This window comes from Mobula hypostoma, chromosome 12 (assembly GCF_963921235.1).
Source record: "Mobula hypostoma chromosome 12, sMobHyp1.1, whole genome shotgun sequence".
Taxonomy (NCBI): Eukaryota; Metazoa; Chordata; class Chondrichthyes; order Myliobatiformes; family Myliobatidae; genus Mobula; species Mobula hypostoma.
The window spans coordinates 49,593,455-49,611,325 of NC_086108.1; the positions used below are offsets into that span (position 1 = coordinate 49,593,455).

Sequence of the window (17,871 nt, forward strand, 5' to 3'; positions counted from 1 at the left end):
ACCCACCTCCCCAGCCCTTCGATGCCTAATCTTTCCACCATACTGCTTAATATTTGCATTCTAAACACAAACTTTGATTATTATACAATCCTGAAGCTACATTTAGATTATATTCCTGGTTAATCCTCATTGCTGGCAGAGAACAACGTGAAGTTAATTTGTATCTAAATCATTCAAATAAAAAGTTTAGTTTTGTGCAATGTTCTACCCATGCTCTTCAAATGCTTGCGTCGAATCTCTGTTAAACTAGTTAAAAATAGAAGTTTTGAAATAAGGCATGCAGACCACTCAGGATGCTTTAAATCTATGTTACTAGTCCACAGATCAGATAAAAAGATGCCTCTGATTTGCTTGCTGGGACTGCTATGCAAATACCTATTTCATCATTCCCAACTTCACCAGTGTGAGATATTTGTCTCTCTAATTGGTCTCTGACTTCGCCCAGTTATTATCCATTCACAGATAAGATAGGTAGATTTTGGATGATTCTCATTTCACAATGTGAGCTTTTAGATAAAACAAGTACTTGCAAATGGATTGTTGGAATTTTTGGATGAATTATTTTCCCTCTCTGTTCTATCCATCAGATACTGAAACACAAGAATGTCATCAGAGATCTGGAAATTGTCATCTCAAAACTGATAACAAATGGGAGGCCAGTGAATGACAAGGACCTTGAGGCAAGAATGAGAAAAGCATCAGAAGTCCTCCACAAAATGATGACCATGGCTAAAGAGATTGAAAGTAAATACCCATTTTGACTTTGATGCATCAAATTCCTCAAACTTTATTGATTGTATTGTATGTAACAGATTCATTTCTTCCTTTTGAACTGACTACCCTAAAGTATCTCATTCACTTGGCTGCACTTAATGGTTCATCAAATTAGTCAGCTATATAAACCATCTCAACCAACAAATCCTAGTCCCCATCTATTGTAGAGTCATCAAGCCATACAGCATAGAACAGGGCCCTTCAGACCAGCAATATCCATGCTGATCTTTTTGCCCATCTGCACTAATCACATTTGCCTGCATTGTTCATATCCTTCTGTGCCATGTAACATGTATGCTGGATTTCACCATCTCTTCTGTCAGCGAACTCCAGATATCAAGTTCTCTCTGTGTAAAGAGAGTTTTCTCTTCATATCCACTTTTAAAACTCTTTCCTCTCACCTTAAGCCTATGCTCTTTAGATTTTAACAATCTTACCTCTATCAAGTCATCCCTCAACCTACCAACCTATCAAATCTATTCCCATAACTAATGTCCTCCAATCCAGGCAACACCCTGGTGCAGCTCCTCTGCACTCTCTCTTGCCTATCTCTATTATAGAGATAAAAATGAGCTCCTCCCTATGCTGGCTGAGTTTTTGATCTGTTTAATCGTTCTGTATTTTTTTTAAAAATGACTAGTCAGGTGAGATCAAGTAACTTGACATGGATTGAACTTGAAATTTTCCTTGTTGTTGTAGTGCAGTATCATACCACAATGGTGCATTAATAGAGTAGAGTTGCCATATGTAGAAGCATTCAAGAGACATAAATTTAAGAAGGTAATGTATCTAGCCCTGGCAGTAAAGAGCCGATTCTTTCTACAGATGATGATGAAAGTAATCTCGATGAACTGAAAATCTTAAACAATAAGCTGGGCACCGAGACTTATCGCCTGAACAACATTGGGAAATCTGTTGATGAGATTAGAAGGTTGATTTTAAATTATGAAGATCGAGTCCAAAACACGGATCAGCTGCTAAGTAATGTCAGGACAAAAATCCGGCAAAGCCGGACGGAAATGGACCAAATGGTGAGTCCTCATGAGATTAAAAAGGCTAAAATTTTCATTATTTTAAAATAACATCCTGTCTGTTACAAAATGGTCATTGTTGGTATCCAAGTTAGGAATGCAAACAAGGCAGCCCTGGTGTTTCAAAACCCTAAGATTCCCCAAATGTAGTACCCTGACAAATGGGAAATACACTTACTATTTCAGTCCCTAGGTACAACTGTCACTTCTACTGCTGTAACAAAATCCCATGAAATATTATTAGTCATTTACCGTAACTCGGTCACTTGTTATTTTGCAATTCCCAGGTAGTACATATTCCCCCAGGTAGAACATAACCCTTTATAATGCCACAGCTTCATGTTTCACCATTGTTTCTAGTAATGCTGCAGTATCTTGCAAAGACACTTAGAGTAGCCTTGCTGTGAAATAATCATTATTATAGCTACATGTAATAACACTGCCTACTGCTATGACAGAGTTCTTCACCAATTCGCTATTATGTCATCAGTGTGTAAGAATTTGAAGCAGAACTGGCAAAATGACACTTTAAGCATTCATTACCTTTCAGTGAGAACACAGTCCATGCAATACCTCAAGTTTACTTTGCTGACTGTTTCTGCATTCTTTAATTCCCCCAATAGAAATAAAGTCACTTTCAGGCTTGAATATCTCAGTCAATATACTGAATGACTGAATATCCCTTTGAGATAGATAATTCCAAAACATTATCTTTTCTTGAAGGAAATTTCTTTTCTACATGCTCTTAGATGGCTAATCACTAATCCTGAGGCCGTATCTCAGAATTCAGCAGCTGGAAGAGTCAGTATCTACCTCGTGGGTTCCCAAACTGGGGTCCATGGAGCCCTAGTTTAATGGTATTATCCATAGCATTAAAAAGGTTGGGAATCCCTGATCTACCTTCAGTGTCATAACTCCTTTTAATGACCAAGCCCTCATTAAAAATTATGTGATATAGTTGAACCAAAGGGCATCTGGGTGAAAATAATGTTGAACAATATAACTGCTCAAAGATTAAAGAAAGGCAGAGCTTCTCAGTAACTCAGCTGACACAGATGATAGATCACATGTATTTGGACTCCGTCCCTGATCAGCTCACAGTTGCTGCAATTACTGCTGTTGAGCTACATTAACACTGAAGCATAAGATGAAAAATCTATCCTGTAATTGTGGCTACTGCTGAAAGGGATATTGATACCAATCCAGTCTTTTACTCAGACAACATTAGTTTCTCTCCCCTAATGAATAGGCACTTGGAGAGCAAAACAGCATTTGACAGCATCGACGGGAAGCAGGATTCAAAGTTTTGAGGATGGATTGTGATTAATGCTGTAAATTCTAATAATTGGGAAAATTAGATATTGTTGACAACTGTTACATTATTTCTTACAGCCATCTTTGCCAACAAATCCTAGTGGAGGCACTGTCCCAAGTGTTTTGGCAGATGAGGCTCGTAGACTGGCAGATAAGTATGTGGTCTATTTATAAGCATTCCATTGCCAAATTCATTTCATGCCTTCAAAGAGGAATACTAGGAAATTCGATTTTGTCGTCTTTTATTCAGGCATCAGAAAGATGCAGAGGACATTGAACAGTTCAGTGGAGCTGCCAACATGTCTGCTTTCGAAGCCCTTCAAATCATTACTCAAGCAATCAAAGAAGATCAGCGAACCTCAGAGGCCATTAAACTACTAATTCAGCAGTAAGTTGAAGCAAACTTCCATCAATGATATCTGAACGCTTACTTTACACTTTGTACTTTCGCACACCTCTATCCCTCACTGTACTGACTACAACATACGATGGAAAATAACAATTCTTCTCTTTCAATTGATGTTTAGCTGAAGTGCTTAAAATGTTAAAATGGTGCTGCAAATCCCAAAAAGCAAAATGTACTCAGGTCTTGTCATGATACCTGTAACACATATAAAGCAACCAAGGAACTGTTATCTGGATAGGTTTAGAATTAAGTCATAACTGATACTCATGACCAAAACAGCAGGCGCTTGTTGGACTGCAAAATAATTTATTTTTTTAATAAAATTCCATCAGATATATAGAAATTGTATTAACTGTTGAAGGTAACTATAAGTATTCTTTATCTACAAAATAACTGAAGAGTATCGTAGAGGCGGTCACAACCCCAGCAAGATCACTTGAAGATAGTTAAGTGCAGTTTTACACGATACCATGAATATGGGAATGAACATAATTACAATGTAAAGCAAGGAAAGGAAAGAAATTATACGTAATAAATCAGTGGACCACTGTCTCATACAATGAATTAAGCAACGACAACTTGCGTTTTGAGAGTGGTATCTCGACTATGTGGGGGTATTTTAAACATGATGCTAAGAGATTTCATTCTGCTTAGATCAAAACAGAAGAGTGACATGGCAGCATATCTAGAAGAACAAGCAAACAGAATAACTACAAAAGCACGGAGAGGCAGTGAGAGGGCCAAGAAGAACTATAATGAGCTGAACAATTTGCTTACAACTGATATATCATCCCTTGAGGTAGGTTATGTTTTTGAGTCTGTTGATCAAGGGAAGGGGAAAGGAAGAAAGATCCATACCACTGATGAATTTCATTGGTGAATGGAGATAATTCATGATGGAATCCATCAGTTTATCACAGGGTGGCTTTGGAAGCAGTGAAAACAGTAAACAAAAGGTGATGCATTTGATTTCAGACTTAATGGTAATTATTCATCAACTATCAATTACGGAGAAGCTATTCAAGCCTTTTTCCTTGCTTAAATGGGAAAAGAATTGCATTCTTGACCCTCTGTAATGGCTCCAAATGGGCCATTTAATCAATGCACCACCCTCATGTGACCAACGAGGAGAGTACAGGTGAGATCCTTTGCTGCTGGTGTGTTAACTGATTTCATCTGGGATTCAGAATTGACTTTAGTGCCCCATTCCTCAGGAGGATTAGTATTAGCATTCAGATCACTTTGTAATTAATAGGTTTTGATGTTTGATTATAAACAGAGTACCAAGCCTGAAGCATTGAATTAGTGGATAACTCACTGACTCATACTCATGATCTCATTTTAGGCAGGGAAAGGAAACTATTTTGTTAACAAAAAGATACTTTAGAAATGAATATCTCAAAGAACATAATATTTCTATTATCATCAATTACTTTCTTGTATTGATTCAGGATGATGAATCTTCTAATAATTTAACCTCCTCCTGCACCTACATAGGGCACCTTCTGAATAAGAAAAGATTGTGTTTCAGAGTTCAAAGATAATTTATTTCAAATTAACTGCAATAATAGGATCAAGAAGGTTCCTCCACTTTTCCCATCTCCGTTGTCTCAGAGAGAAACCCAGATAGACCAGACAGACTATGAAAGTGGGAATAAGGAGCAAGTAGGGATACAATCGTAATGTACAACAAAGTCATCCCATGAATATAGCTGGATATTTGAGAACTTAGGGTGATGAAATCAAAATGAAAATAAAATCTTTACTTTTCCTCATCAGAATGAAGCAAATCAACTGAAAGACAAAGAAGCTGCCATGGAATCTGAACTGAACAAAAAACTTGAACTGGTTGAAACTTTGAAAAATAGTGTCAGTGATTCCCAGAGAGAAATCGCGAGAATTTTAGAGAAAGGAGAAATAGACAAAATGGTAAGTATCTAACAACTGTGAATATGGTGAAGTGGTTGTTGAGTTTTCTTGAAGATTTGCTTTGATCCATATTAATATAAGAATTATGTCATTGTAAATTTTGGCATAACAACATAATTAATTTAGCCCATAGCATAATGTAAGTCTTCAGCCCTACAGCTATAATGTACAAAAGTAATGTTATGGCTCCATTCATGGTTCCTTCACAAAATCAAACCATCTACAGTTTTAGATGAACGCTGTGGGTTTACTTGATTAGAACAACAGCTATATTCTTTGCACTAAATGTTGCTTGTATACTTCTTGCTTTCAGATGCTGATAGATATTATGAAATTCAAAGTTAATTTATTATACATCACCATGTACAACCCTGAACTTTATTTTAAAATTGCACCACTGCTTAAGACTTGGCAAATGGGAATTGATAAATAGGAAACTGAATGTGTTGGACTCCTTGGGTTTTTTTCTCTGGGATGTATTCTCCATAGGAAGAAGAGATTGAATAGCAGTTTAATGCACTACCTTTATTTGCTTCTGAAAATATAGTTTGAATATTCATCTCCAAATCTGTCATTGTTGTATTACATTGGGTGTTTATGCTCTAATGAATATGCATTTTGGGTATGGTCAGAATGTTATGATTTTTAATACTCAACATAATGCAAAACCTTTTGCACTGATGTTTAGGTCTGAAATCTGAGTGAGCGTCTTATAGATAGCGTTCTGTGATGTCAGCACATATTTGTAAAATATGTCTGGAGACTGGAAACTAGTTAAGAGAGAAAGTACGGACACAGGAAATGAGAAGCAAAACAGAGAATACTCAAAATACCCAGCTTAAGAAAGGTCTTTGACATGAAATGTTAATTCCCGTTTCTCTCCACTGATGCTGCCTGACCTTCTGAGTATTTGCAGCATTTGTTTTTTGTTTTTATTTGACTTTTTACAGTTAAGGGTTTCATTTAGTTCCTGGGTCTGACTGTTTACCTCTCCATAGACAGCTGCAACACTGCAAGCCAGAGCGAAAGCCGCTAAGTATTTGGCTGAAGAGGCTGTCAGGAAAGGGTCATACACACTGGAGCAAGTTGATCGGATCATAAGCAACTTAAGAGGTATGCAACCAACCTTTGTGAATTCAAAAATAAATAGCAAACTATCAGTTTGCAGGCTCATTATCCTCAGCTGTATTTTTTAAAAATGAAATCTGATGTGTTTTGCTTTCTCATTTACACTGGGCCCTTGGCTCACCAGCATTTCATTGTTTTTTTTTATGTGTGCCTTCTTCTGTGAAGCACACACAAAGTATTTGTTTAATTCCTGTCTCTTTTCTTTAGTCCCCATCATGAAACTTGCTGTCTTTACCTCTGAGGTCTGCATTTGAAAGTATCTTTCTTTTTTACTTACTGATGGATGCTTTTACTGTCTCTTTTTGGTGCTTCTCAATCCTTTTTTTTTTGCCTTTTTTGATGTATTCTGAAACACTCTAATTTCTCATGCCTACTGCTTCTTTTCCCCTGGAAATTTTGTCTTTTCCTTAGATTTAATTTTTCTTGTCATCTGTAGTGAAGTGATTTTTCCTGAACTTTTCCTGAAGTGATTTTTGCCGAAAATGAAAGTATATTTGTTGTAAATCATGAAATTTTCTTTAAATGCTAACCATCATCTGTAGTTTCCCCAATCTACCACAGCCAACCTGCCTCTTGTACCTTATTAATTTCCTTAGATTAGTTTGAGAACTCTGGCTTCTGATTGAGATACATCACTTAAAAGTTAACTTGACACAATCTTCCTCTTCCAAGGGATCCTTTACAACATTATTAATTAACCTATTTTTTTTGCAAAATATCAGATTTTAAATAGCCAGCTACTTGTTTCTTCAACATACAGCATGTCTAGAAATGCATCATTTCATGATTTCAGCCCTTACATTGTTAGCGCCAACTGCGTCTTTCTTGAGTGCCGTATGATTTGTGTTATGTGGACCTCTAATTTTCTCATTTATACCATGCCCTCAGTGTGACTATTTTCTCACCAGTGTCCTCTGCCTACTAATTATTAGTTCCATCTGAGTGATACCATTACTTACCCCTGGCTGGCGGAGTGAAGATCCTTCCTAAAAACTATACTGTTCTCATCGCTCATTAACAGCAGTAACCCAGCTCCTTTCCATTTTTTGCCTGTGCTTCCTAAATGTCACATATCCTGGAATATTCAATTCATAGCTTTGGTCGTCCTGCAATCACTATTGGGTGAAGGCAATTATGTACACAATGCCAACGTGCAACTATTCATACCACTAATTCATCCATATTCCTGCAAATGCAGTGTGGATTTAGGTATAGTATTTTTAACTTGACCTTTTAACATTTGCTTCTGTACATGTTAATGTGGCACTGATATTATTACTTTTACAGATCCTGCTTTTTCATCTCTTACCTAGGATCAGCTAGCAGGGCATCATCCCTTCTTCTACCCAGACCAAAAACAATTTCTGGTCCTTCACCCTCTCCCTACAGATCCCTTCAGAGACGTTCTTGATCCTGGGATCGGGAAGGCAACCAACCAACCGGTTCAAATGACTACAATCAGGAATCAATGTTGCCCTCTCACGGTCCTTCCTCTCATAGTGTGAAGGTCAGCCACTCATGGTGGCACACTCCCACATACCTCCTGAGATCCATTATGCTCCCAAGCATCCAAAAAGGAAAATCTGTTAGTAAGTGCAGAGAAACTAAGGGTGCTTGGCAGTCTATGTCGGCAATGGTGTAAATGAGTTCTCTGTTTTGTGCACCACAGGGATTTCCGTTATTGTTGCTGTTCCAAAACTTGCAGCTCGTGCTGCACACACCCTTTCACAATTTGCCACATTACACAAGATGCATGTCCCACCTCAGACCCAGATCTATTTATTTATTCATCACATGTACAGCGAAACATAGGGTGAAATTTGCAGTAACAACCCGCATACGCAAGGATGTGGCCCACAGGTTTCATCACACATCCTGGCACTAACATAGTCTGCTGACAATGCTTGGCAGAAAAAGCACAGAACACAACAAGTCCGGTGGCTAGTGATGTGCCTCAGGGATCTGTACCAATGTTGTTTGTCATATATATTAATGCTCTGGATGATGGGGTGGTAAATTGGATTAGTAAGTATGCAGATGATACTAAGATAGGTGGAGTTGTGGATAATGAAGTAGGTTTTCAAAGCTTGCAGAGAGATTTAGGCCAGTTAGAAGAGTGGGCTGAAAGATGGCAGATGGAGTTTAATGCTGATAAATGTGAGGTGCTACACTTTGGTAGGACTAATCAAATTAGGACATACATGGTAAATGGTAGGGCATTGAAGAATGCAGTAGAACAGAAGAATCTAGGAATAATGGTGCATAGTTCCCTGAAGATGGAATCTAATGGGGATAGGGTGCTGAAGAAAGCTTTTGGTTTGCTGACCTTTATAAATCAGAGCATTGAGTATAGGAGTTGGGATGTAATGTTGAAATTGTACAAGGCATTGGCGAGGCCAAATTTGGAGTATTGTGTACAGTTTTGGTCACCAAATTATCGGAAAGATGTCAACAAAATAGAGAGAGTACAGAGAAGGTTTACTAGAATGTTACCTGGGTTTCATCACCTAAGTTACAGAGAAAGGTTGAACAAGTTGGGCCTTTATTCTTTGGAAAGTAGAAGGTTGAGGGGGAACTTGATAGAGGTATTTAAGATTATGAGGGGGATAGTTAGAGTTGACGTGGATAGGCTTTTTTCCATTGAGAGTGGGGGAGATTCAAACAAGAGGACATGAGTTGAGAGTTAAAGGGCAAAAGTTTAGGTGTAACATGAGGGGGAACTTCTTTACTCAGAGAGTGGTGGCTGTGTGGAACGAGCTTCCAGCAGAAGAGGTAGAGGCAGGTTTGATATTGTCATTTAAAGTTAAATTGGACAGCTATATGGACAGGAAAGGAATGGAGGGTTATGGGCTGAGTGCAGGTCGGTGGGACTAGGTGTGAGTAAGAGTTCGGTATGGACTAGAAGGGCTGAGATGGCCTGTTTCCGTGCTGTAATTTTTATATGGTTATATGGTTATAACAAAGGAGAACATACCAAGCCACTAAACAACAAAAACAGCCAAACAAGTTCCTTTCCTACCTCGCACTAAACCACATACACGGACATTCCTCCAGTCCAGGGTTCCATGCCTCCAGTGCCCAGGCTTTGACCTCGCTGAGACACCCTACTATGCTGTGCCTTTTCCAATAAATTGTGCTATAGAAATGTGCTATCAAATATACACCGTGCTTATCAATAATCTCACTTTTGCTGGAGTTTCTTTTCAATTGTAGTATCACACTTTCATTCCTACTTATCTTGCTCCCATCACCCCTGCTTTTTGAAGGCCTCTTACCAAAAGCCTAAACTTTGTTATCCAAGCAAGGCTATGTTCAAACCACTCTCTGCTTTGGAAGCTTCAGAAACAAAAGGGATTCTCTGAATGCTGGAAATTTTGTGCAACACACACAAAATGCAAGGACTCAGCAATTCAGGTTGAGGGTCTCGGCCTCTGATGTTGATCCTCTATACGTACTGCCAGACTTACTGAATTCCTTGGCCTGTAATGTCGATCCTCTATACCTACTGCCAGGCTTACTGAATTCCTCCAGCATTTTGTGTGTGTTGGAAGCTTCAGTATTAAACACCAAAATACCAGCAGCAGAGACAGCTGACTTCAATTGATAACATAAATTATACATGGTTTTCTTTGATATTACAGACTTCAACACACGTGTGGTCATCAATAAAACAGCTGCTGAAGATGCCTTGAATAAAATACCGAATATTAAAAGGACCATTGACAGGGCCAACACACTGACTGACCAGGCTGAGAATAAACTGGGGAATGCGTTAACAACGTCCAAAGATGCCATGGGAAAAACTGAAATGGCAGATGATACTGTCAATGATATGCAGGAGGTAATTATTTAGCTAATTTCCAACTCTGTAAAAGTCAGTGAAATTAAATCTTACAGCTTTTGCAATTAACACACATCAAAGTTGCTGGTGAACACAGCAGGCCAGGCAGCATCTCTAGGAAGAGGTACAGTCAACGTTTCAGGCCGGGACCCTTCGTCAGGACTAACTGAAAGAAGAGCTAGTAAAAGATTAGAGAGGGGGAGGGGAGATCCAAAATGATAGGAGAAGACAGGAGGGGGAGGGATGGAGCCAAGAGCTGGACAGGTGATTGGCAAAAGGGATACGAGAGGATCATGGGACAGGAGGCCCAGGGAGAAAGAAAAGGGGGAGGGGGGGAAACCCAGAGGATGGGCAAGGGGTATAGTGAGAGGGAGAAAAAGGAGAGAGAGAGAATGTGTGTATATAAATAAATAACTAAACAAAATCCAGAATAGTTGTGGTGCATGGACACAATTCCAAGATTAAAACAGAGCACATCATGTTCTGTAAAATATTTGATCAATTTTGTGAGCTACATGAAGTATGGCAGAATAATTTCTGCCATGTGTTTTTCCAGTCTTTGTTTTAGAAAAATGAGTCTACATCAGAAATATGACTGACATATTAAACAAATGTGACTGGGAAAATACTCCTGCACTATAATAATTCATCAATTTTTTTTTGTAGGATACATCTTTCACCTTAGTAATTGTCAATTGCTGCAAACAGAGTCATATTCTGTTGAAAGCCATTTCTATGTTTGTTAATAAATTTCAATGTGTTACTGTTTTAATCCCATTAACAGAGGGCACTTCAATCGCTACGTGATGCAGAACTTACATTAAATGATGCCATGCTATTGAATCAAGATGTGATGGATATAAGTGGACAACTCAAACAACTAGAGACTGAACTGGCAAACAAACAGAGAGCTGTGAATGAAGATGCATTGACGGCTGAGTTGGTAAGATTATTTTTCATGCCTTCTAACTGACATTCAATTTGGACTTGTAAATGTAATTATTGAGGTTAAATTCTTTCAGAGATTTCACTACTTCTTGCCTAAGAAGAGAAGTCTGTATTTCTGGGGAAGAAAATGCAATAAGCCTTAATAGTCTAGCAGTAAACTGTTGATAGGAGATAATGAGTCCTGAAGTGTTGTAAAGTTTGCAGAAAGTAGGTTCTTCACTAATGCTTTCAGTCTGTTAACCCACTAGATTGTCTCTGAAAGCTGCAGCTCAGCAAAAATACCTAGGCAGAGCAAGGAATACCATAATTACAAATATACACCAAGAATTACAGTGGATGGAAATAATCTTTTGTTCCCATCTCCCCTTCTCCAAAGGAAGGTCTTACATGGAAAGCCTGCAACAAAAGGATTAAAGGTTCCCTGATATTTTCTCTGGAGCAGCATAACTTCCTTCCTGTACGTTATACTGCAGTGCCATTCTGTAATTGATGACATTCCTTTCAACTTTATTCTTCATCTAAGTCCCTGACAGAAAAGCACTGATGGGATATTGAAAACTGAGTAGCGTCACAGAAGGGCTTGCCTGAGGTCCTCGGCAATTTTTCAGTCAGTTTCATTGGGCATTCACAAATTTGTCTGATCTCTTCAAGAATGTAACAAGTGGAGTCAATGGAGGGGAACATGTAGCTGTAATGTGTTGTAGGTTTTCAGAAGTCATTTGACAAGGTGCCACATGGAAGGCTGGAGCTCAGGATATAAGCTTATGGTAATAGAAATACAATATGTTTACATAAAGGTCTGTTACTGTGCAGAAAATAGAGGTCAGAATATGGGTCTTTTACAAACCAAGGTCAGATCTTGATCCTCAATTGTTTATAATTCAATGAATATAAACTACATAGTGGAGGGGAAAAGAGTAAGGGATCCAAGTTTACTAATAACATGCTGATAGGAAGGCAAACAGTATTTTGATTTTCTTTAGAAAAAAGTCTGGAATTTATAAGTAGGAAAGGAATATTACAATTATTAGGAACCACAGTAGCAAAGTGGTTAGCATGGCACTATTACAGCAAGTTTACAAATTGGACATTCCTTCCCATGTGTGCTCCGGTCTCCCCCAAAGATGTATCTGTTAATAGGCTGATTGGTCATTGTAAATAGTCCCGTGAATAGGCTGGGGTTAATCGGTGGGTTGCTGGGTGGTGCGGCTCGAAGGCCCAGTTCCATGCTGTATCTCCAAATAAAATTAAACAGATAAATGAAATGGACAGGATACTGGAGAGCCTACATCTGAAGTTCTGTGCATTTTGGGTCTATCATTGAAGAAAGGATATATTGGCATTTGGGCTGTTCCAAAGAGAAAAAAGAAGAGAAGAATAGCCCTTAACACGGCAGTGGCGTTATCGGGGCACCATCATGACAGTGTTTCCGTAGCAAGATATTCTTGTTTTTACAAGGCCAAGTCGCTAGCTCAACGCTCATCCCGACTTGGATTTGAACTCGGGAACCTTCGCTCCGGAGTCCGGTGCTGATATTATTGCGCCACCAAGCGGGACTGTTCCAGAGAGATTCAGGGTTAATTGCTGGAATGAAATGGTTAGGTTATACTAGCAGTTAAGTAAATTGGATCTATATTCTTTGGAGTTTAGGAAAATGAAGGGCAATTTTCTTTCTTGAAGCATCTTAGATCTTAGGGGGAACATTACAGGGTAATTGAAGGCAGATATTCCCTCTAGAATCTCAAACATGGGGACATAGCTACAAGTTTGGGATTAATAATTTAAAACCAAGGTCCATGGACTATTATAGGGTGCATATCTCTGAAATTCTCTATCCAGGAGGGATTGTCAATGCAAGGCCAATAGAGATGCTTAAGAGGAAGTTGATATATTTTGGAAAATGAAAATATTGAGGGCTATTTGGAAACAGGCACAGAAAAGGAGATGAAGTTTGGGGCAGAGTAGTTATGATTTTGAATGGCAGGGCAGGTGTGAGAAGCCAGGTGGCCAACTTCTGAACTATCTTCTGTTTTTATGACTCTGGGAAAGAAATCACTTCCTTTATTGATTCCATCTTGTCTGAGACTATCTGCACCATTTAGATGTGCAGCCTGGGCCACAGTTGAGATATTTAGAACCATAGAACGCTACAGCACAGAAAACAGGCCATTCAGCTCTTCTAGTCTGTGCTGAAACCTTACTCCGCTAGTCCCATTAACCTGCACCCAGTCCATAACCCTCCAGACCTCTCCCATCCATGTGTCTACCCAATTTATTCTTAAAATGGATTAAACTTGTAGCCTTTCTAATCTGTGAGCAGTTAAAATTTGAAACAGCGCATTTAACTATTTGTTTATTATTTCAGACTACAGACACTGTAAATGCAGCAATAAAGAATATAGCGAATGCAAAGGATTCTGTGAATGAAATGATGAAATTGATAAGTGATTTACTACTTTCAATGGGTAAGCATGACAACTTTATAAGAGAGTTAAACCTGTATCTTTATGAATCCTAAAAAGTTAATGAAAAATACTGTCAGAAAGATATCTCTGTTTTAAGTCTCAGAAACTCTACTAGAATTGCAGTATAGTAAGTCTACAATTAGGGACTGGAAGATAATAGTACGGTCTAATGTAGAAAAAAAAGCTGGTTTTTAGGTAGCTTGGAGAGTATGGAGAAGAACTATTCGCTTTGTGGGTTATCTCTAATAAGCCAAAAATAAGAAAGACCAATGTCCTTTGGGATTTAAGACATATGAGGCAAATAGGAATAAAATATATAATGTAAGCTATTCAGAAATAACATTTTGGAACACTGAGGTAAATGTGTGGGAACCAGATCTGAAATATCTTTTGTACTCTTGTTAACTTAAATATCTGTTGCTTTTCTGGTATATTTTCTCTCCAACTGGTATCCACTTCTCCATATATACCAACAAAATTTCCTGATTTCTCAAGGAAGTATTGCTTACTCAATAATTGTGCTTCATTTATAGATAACCCAGCCAAGATTGACACTATGAAGTTGGAACGTGTAGAGAATTCACTTGAAATCTTTAACACTCAATGGATTAATGAACTACAAATACTTCAACGGATGCAGGATGTTGCTGCTCAGTGGGAGTTCGAAGTTACAGTTTTTGACCAAGACATTGGTGGCATCCTTGCGGATATCAGAAATCTTCAGCAAATCAAAGACAGTTTACCCAAAGGGTGCTTTAACACAGCAGCCGTTGAAAGGCCGTAATTGCTTTCTCTACCAAAAGTTACATTAAATCATGGAAATTTCCTGTTTTCAGAAGAAAACATCAAGAAGATCTGATAATTTATGTAATGCCCCAACCACTTGAAAGACTGACAAATGGAAAACAGAGCAACAACCTCTACAACTTTATCAAAGCATGGTTAATTCTGATATTATCTTATTTAATCACTGTTGACAATTTGGATGCTTGTTCCCAACAACCTATCCCTAGAAACCCTGTCCCCAACTTCCAGCACAAATGGGCTAAAATTAAAGATTTTGCTTCTATGGTATTTTTACAAAATTGACATTGACCTTGAACTTGAAGAGCGTAGAATATTATTGTTTACTTTTCAAATTCATAAAATCATTCAGCATTTCAAGTTACAATTTACAGTTTTAAAGTTGTCATTACCCTAAAAATATATTAAAGAGATGCAAGCTGATTTATCAATAGATTTTTTTTCATTACCAAAATGTAGAATTGCTTCTGACACAATTATTAATATTGGAAACGTTTTCATCCTTCAATGACATAAAACCAATATCTCCCACAATCATTATGGGGTGGGTCTTTTGCACACCCTTTTACAATTTAACTGACTGTTCAGATATTGCTATACCTCTGTAAATTATTAGCGTATATAGTACTAAATAGCTGACAATCCATTTCTGATTGCTACTTATATAAGTTTTCCTATGGGCTGACAACCCTAAAGACAACTTGTCATGTGAGGAAGAACTGTTGCTGAATTAGTAGAAATCTATAGGTTTCTAGGAAGCAGGACCTAACCGAGATCCCACGCCTTTGGAAAAGAATAAGGTAACATGAGTGAGGACTGGAGAAATTGCCAATGAATATGTGAAAAGGGGAGCAATGTGGCTACTGGAATGAATCTAGGTGACTGTTCCTCATTGTCAATAGGAATTAAGTTTTTAAATCAGGAAAGTTGTCTAGAAGCTGAACACTTATTAAAGGCAATGCTCCAAACATGCAAAATTCAGCTGCTGTGTCAGCTCACATCTGTTTCTTCCTAATTCATTCTTTCTTTCCTGTGTGTAAACGTGGCAAAAAGATAAATGATCAGTTTTGATCTCTACTCCTTGCACAGAATTGTATGCTGCTGTAACACCAACTCACACTTGCATAGAGTTATCAAGAGTTAATCCTTAATTATAGTATTGAGGGGAAATTAAGGACATAGAAGTCTAACCTTTTCCTCCTAAACCAACTAAAGTCTCTTTTATTATCAGTAACTCAGATTTTTGAATTCTTGGTAGATTCTTAAATGTGTAGAAACAATATTGTTAATATTACTTATGGGCAAAGCACCAAAATCACCTCAAAATGAGTAATTTGAAGCCACTTCCTTTCTGCTGTCACGTGGAGTGTACCAGGTGAATCTATATGAAAACTTTATTTAGGGGAACTAGGTTCATGAACTTGAATGTTATTTATTTTCATGTAACACCATTTGCTGATACAAGAGCACAGCCTTTGATAGTATTAACATTTTTCACAGCAGTTCTCTCAGATCCCAGACTTCCCACAGCCTTGATCACTGGGGACAGTCCTGATGTACTGCTATCCCTCAATGGCTATGGTGCAAATAAATTTAAGAACATCAATAAATGATGCTGGAAAACTGAATGAATATGGAATAACTTGAAACTAGAATGATTTTGCCTCACAGACTGCATTTCTATGAAATTGTACAATTTGATAAAAAATATTTGGCATTTTTTAACTGTTCGTGCCTTTGAATGCCCAATTGTGCTTTACAATCTAAGACTATGAAGGCAAACAAAAGAGAAACTACTCCATGTATCATCTCGGCCTGAAATGTCGAGTGTTTATTCATTTCCATAGATGCTGCCTGACCTGCTGAGTTCCTCCAGCATTTTGCGTGTGTTGCTTTGGATCTCCAGCATTTGCAGACTTTCTCGTGTTTATTTATATACTTGTTGCTTACAGACCATCGACATATACTTTGGCCTGGGAAGACTGGATTTTTTTTTTGCACCAAGTACTTTTACTGTTGCAAGTTTTGTTTTAAGGGATAATGTGATTTATCCTAGTAGAATACTCGATATAGTATCTTTGCATATTTTTTATATATTTATACATTCATTTGGTTATGTGATGCTTAGTTATCACCCTTCTAGACTGTGATTTATCTGAAGAGCTGGACACTCTTCCACTGGTTCATTTATCTTACAACAGTGTGGCCTGGGCTTCCAGTATTGGTTGCCTGCAATAGAATTTCATTTGAATCAGTCTTTAGCTGGGAGTGCAAAGGATGGTCAATACAATGGCATCATTTAGTGACAATGACCAGAAACAATCTTCTACTCACATCCTTCAGAAAAAATGTTTGGCTTATGCAAAATCACATTTATGAAATCACCATGCCAATTAGTATAAAACATGCTACTGAACAATTTTTTGTGATGCCAATCTTATGAATATGGTCTTTCTCTATCCACAACGGCAGTCCCTCTATAAGTACTCTGAGATTTTCAGAACATAATGTTAAAACACACTGGCTGTAAAACAGGTCTTTGCTCTTTTTTTGTTATTGATAGGTCATATATAATACAACCAAGCACCTATATTTGCACTTGAGTCTAACTATGTTGTGTTTTCTGCATGAAGTTTATATATTCCTTATTTAAGTGTCTCAGTATTAAAGCTGTGCTTTGAAGACACTTTTGCCTTGAAGTATTTGAAGTCATTCATATGCAATGGACTGTTCTTCCTATGTTTTGTCTGTCAATTTCATTCTACCAGTCAAATAGAATTAATAAAAATAATTGTTTCTAAAAGGCATTCTGAATTTTGATTTCAATTCTGGAACATTGAAAAAATGCAGTGCAATTGGCTTATTAAAGCTAATGCGTGATTTGGTTAATTACTGAAGCAAAGGGTTCAGGAAGATCCTTAGTTTGAGCCATATTGACACCAATATATTTCAATACATATGATACTTAACTTTTCCAGTCTTGGCTGGAGTCTCCCAGGGCAACACTAGGGAAAATTAGCCGTCTCCACTGGTCACCAATAATTTCCCCAATGAAGTGTGTGTCTTGTGCCTTCACTCTCTGTTGGGGAAATTAAAAGTGCCCATGTTATTGGTGCCCAGTGGAGGGCCCACTGGCTTTGCTAGTGGTCTATCTGGGAGATTCCATCCTAGATTGAAAAGTTAAATAACAGGTGAACTGGCATATATTGATGTCAACGTGGCTCAGATTGG

The 17,871-nt window shown here is 37.9% G+C and overlaps 1 protein-coding gene across 1 annotated transcript in view; it reads left to right on the forward strand.

Moving 5' to 3' along the window:
- Positions 1-17,401, forward strand: part of LOC134354788 (laminin subunit gamma-1-like) — a 54,043-nt gene extending 36,642 nt beyond the window's left edge. Inside the window, exons 13-23 of the mRNA XM_063064046.1 lie at positions 588-744; positions 1,600-1,805; positions 3,198-3,274; positions 3,370-3,507; positions 4,180-4,324; positions 5,305-5,454; positions 6,453-6,567; positions 10,224-10,423; positions 11,208-11,366; positions 13,737-13,836; positions 14,370-17,401. Of these exons, the coding sequence (XP_062920116.1) occupies positions 588-744; positions 1,600-1,805; positions 3,198-3,274; positions 3,370-3,507; positions 4,180-4,324; positions 5,305-5,454; positions 6,453-6,567; positions 10,224-10,423; positions 11,208-11,366; positions 13,737-13,836; positions 14,370-14,620 (1,698 nt within the window). The 3' untranslated portion in view covers positions 14,621-17,401. The remainder of the gene's footprint in view (positions 1-587; positions 745-1,599; positions 1,806-3,197; positions 3,275-3,369; positions 3,508-4,179; positions 4,325-5,304; positions 5,455-6,452; positions 6,568-10,223; positions 10,424-11,207; positions 11,367-13,736; positions 13,837-14,369) is intronic.
- Positions 17,402-17,871: the final 470 nt, after the last annotated feature.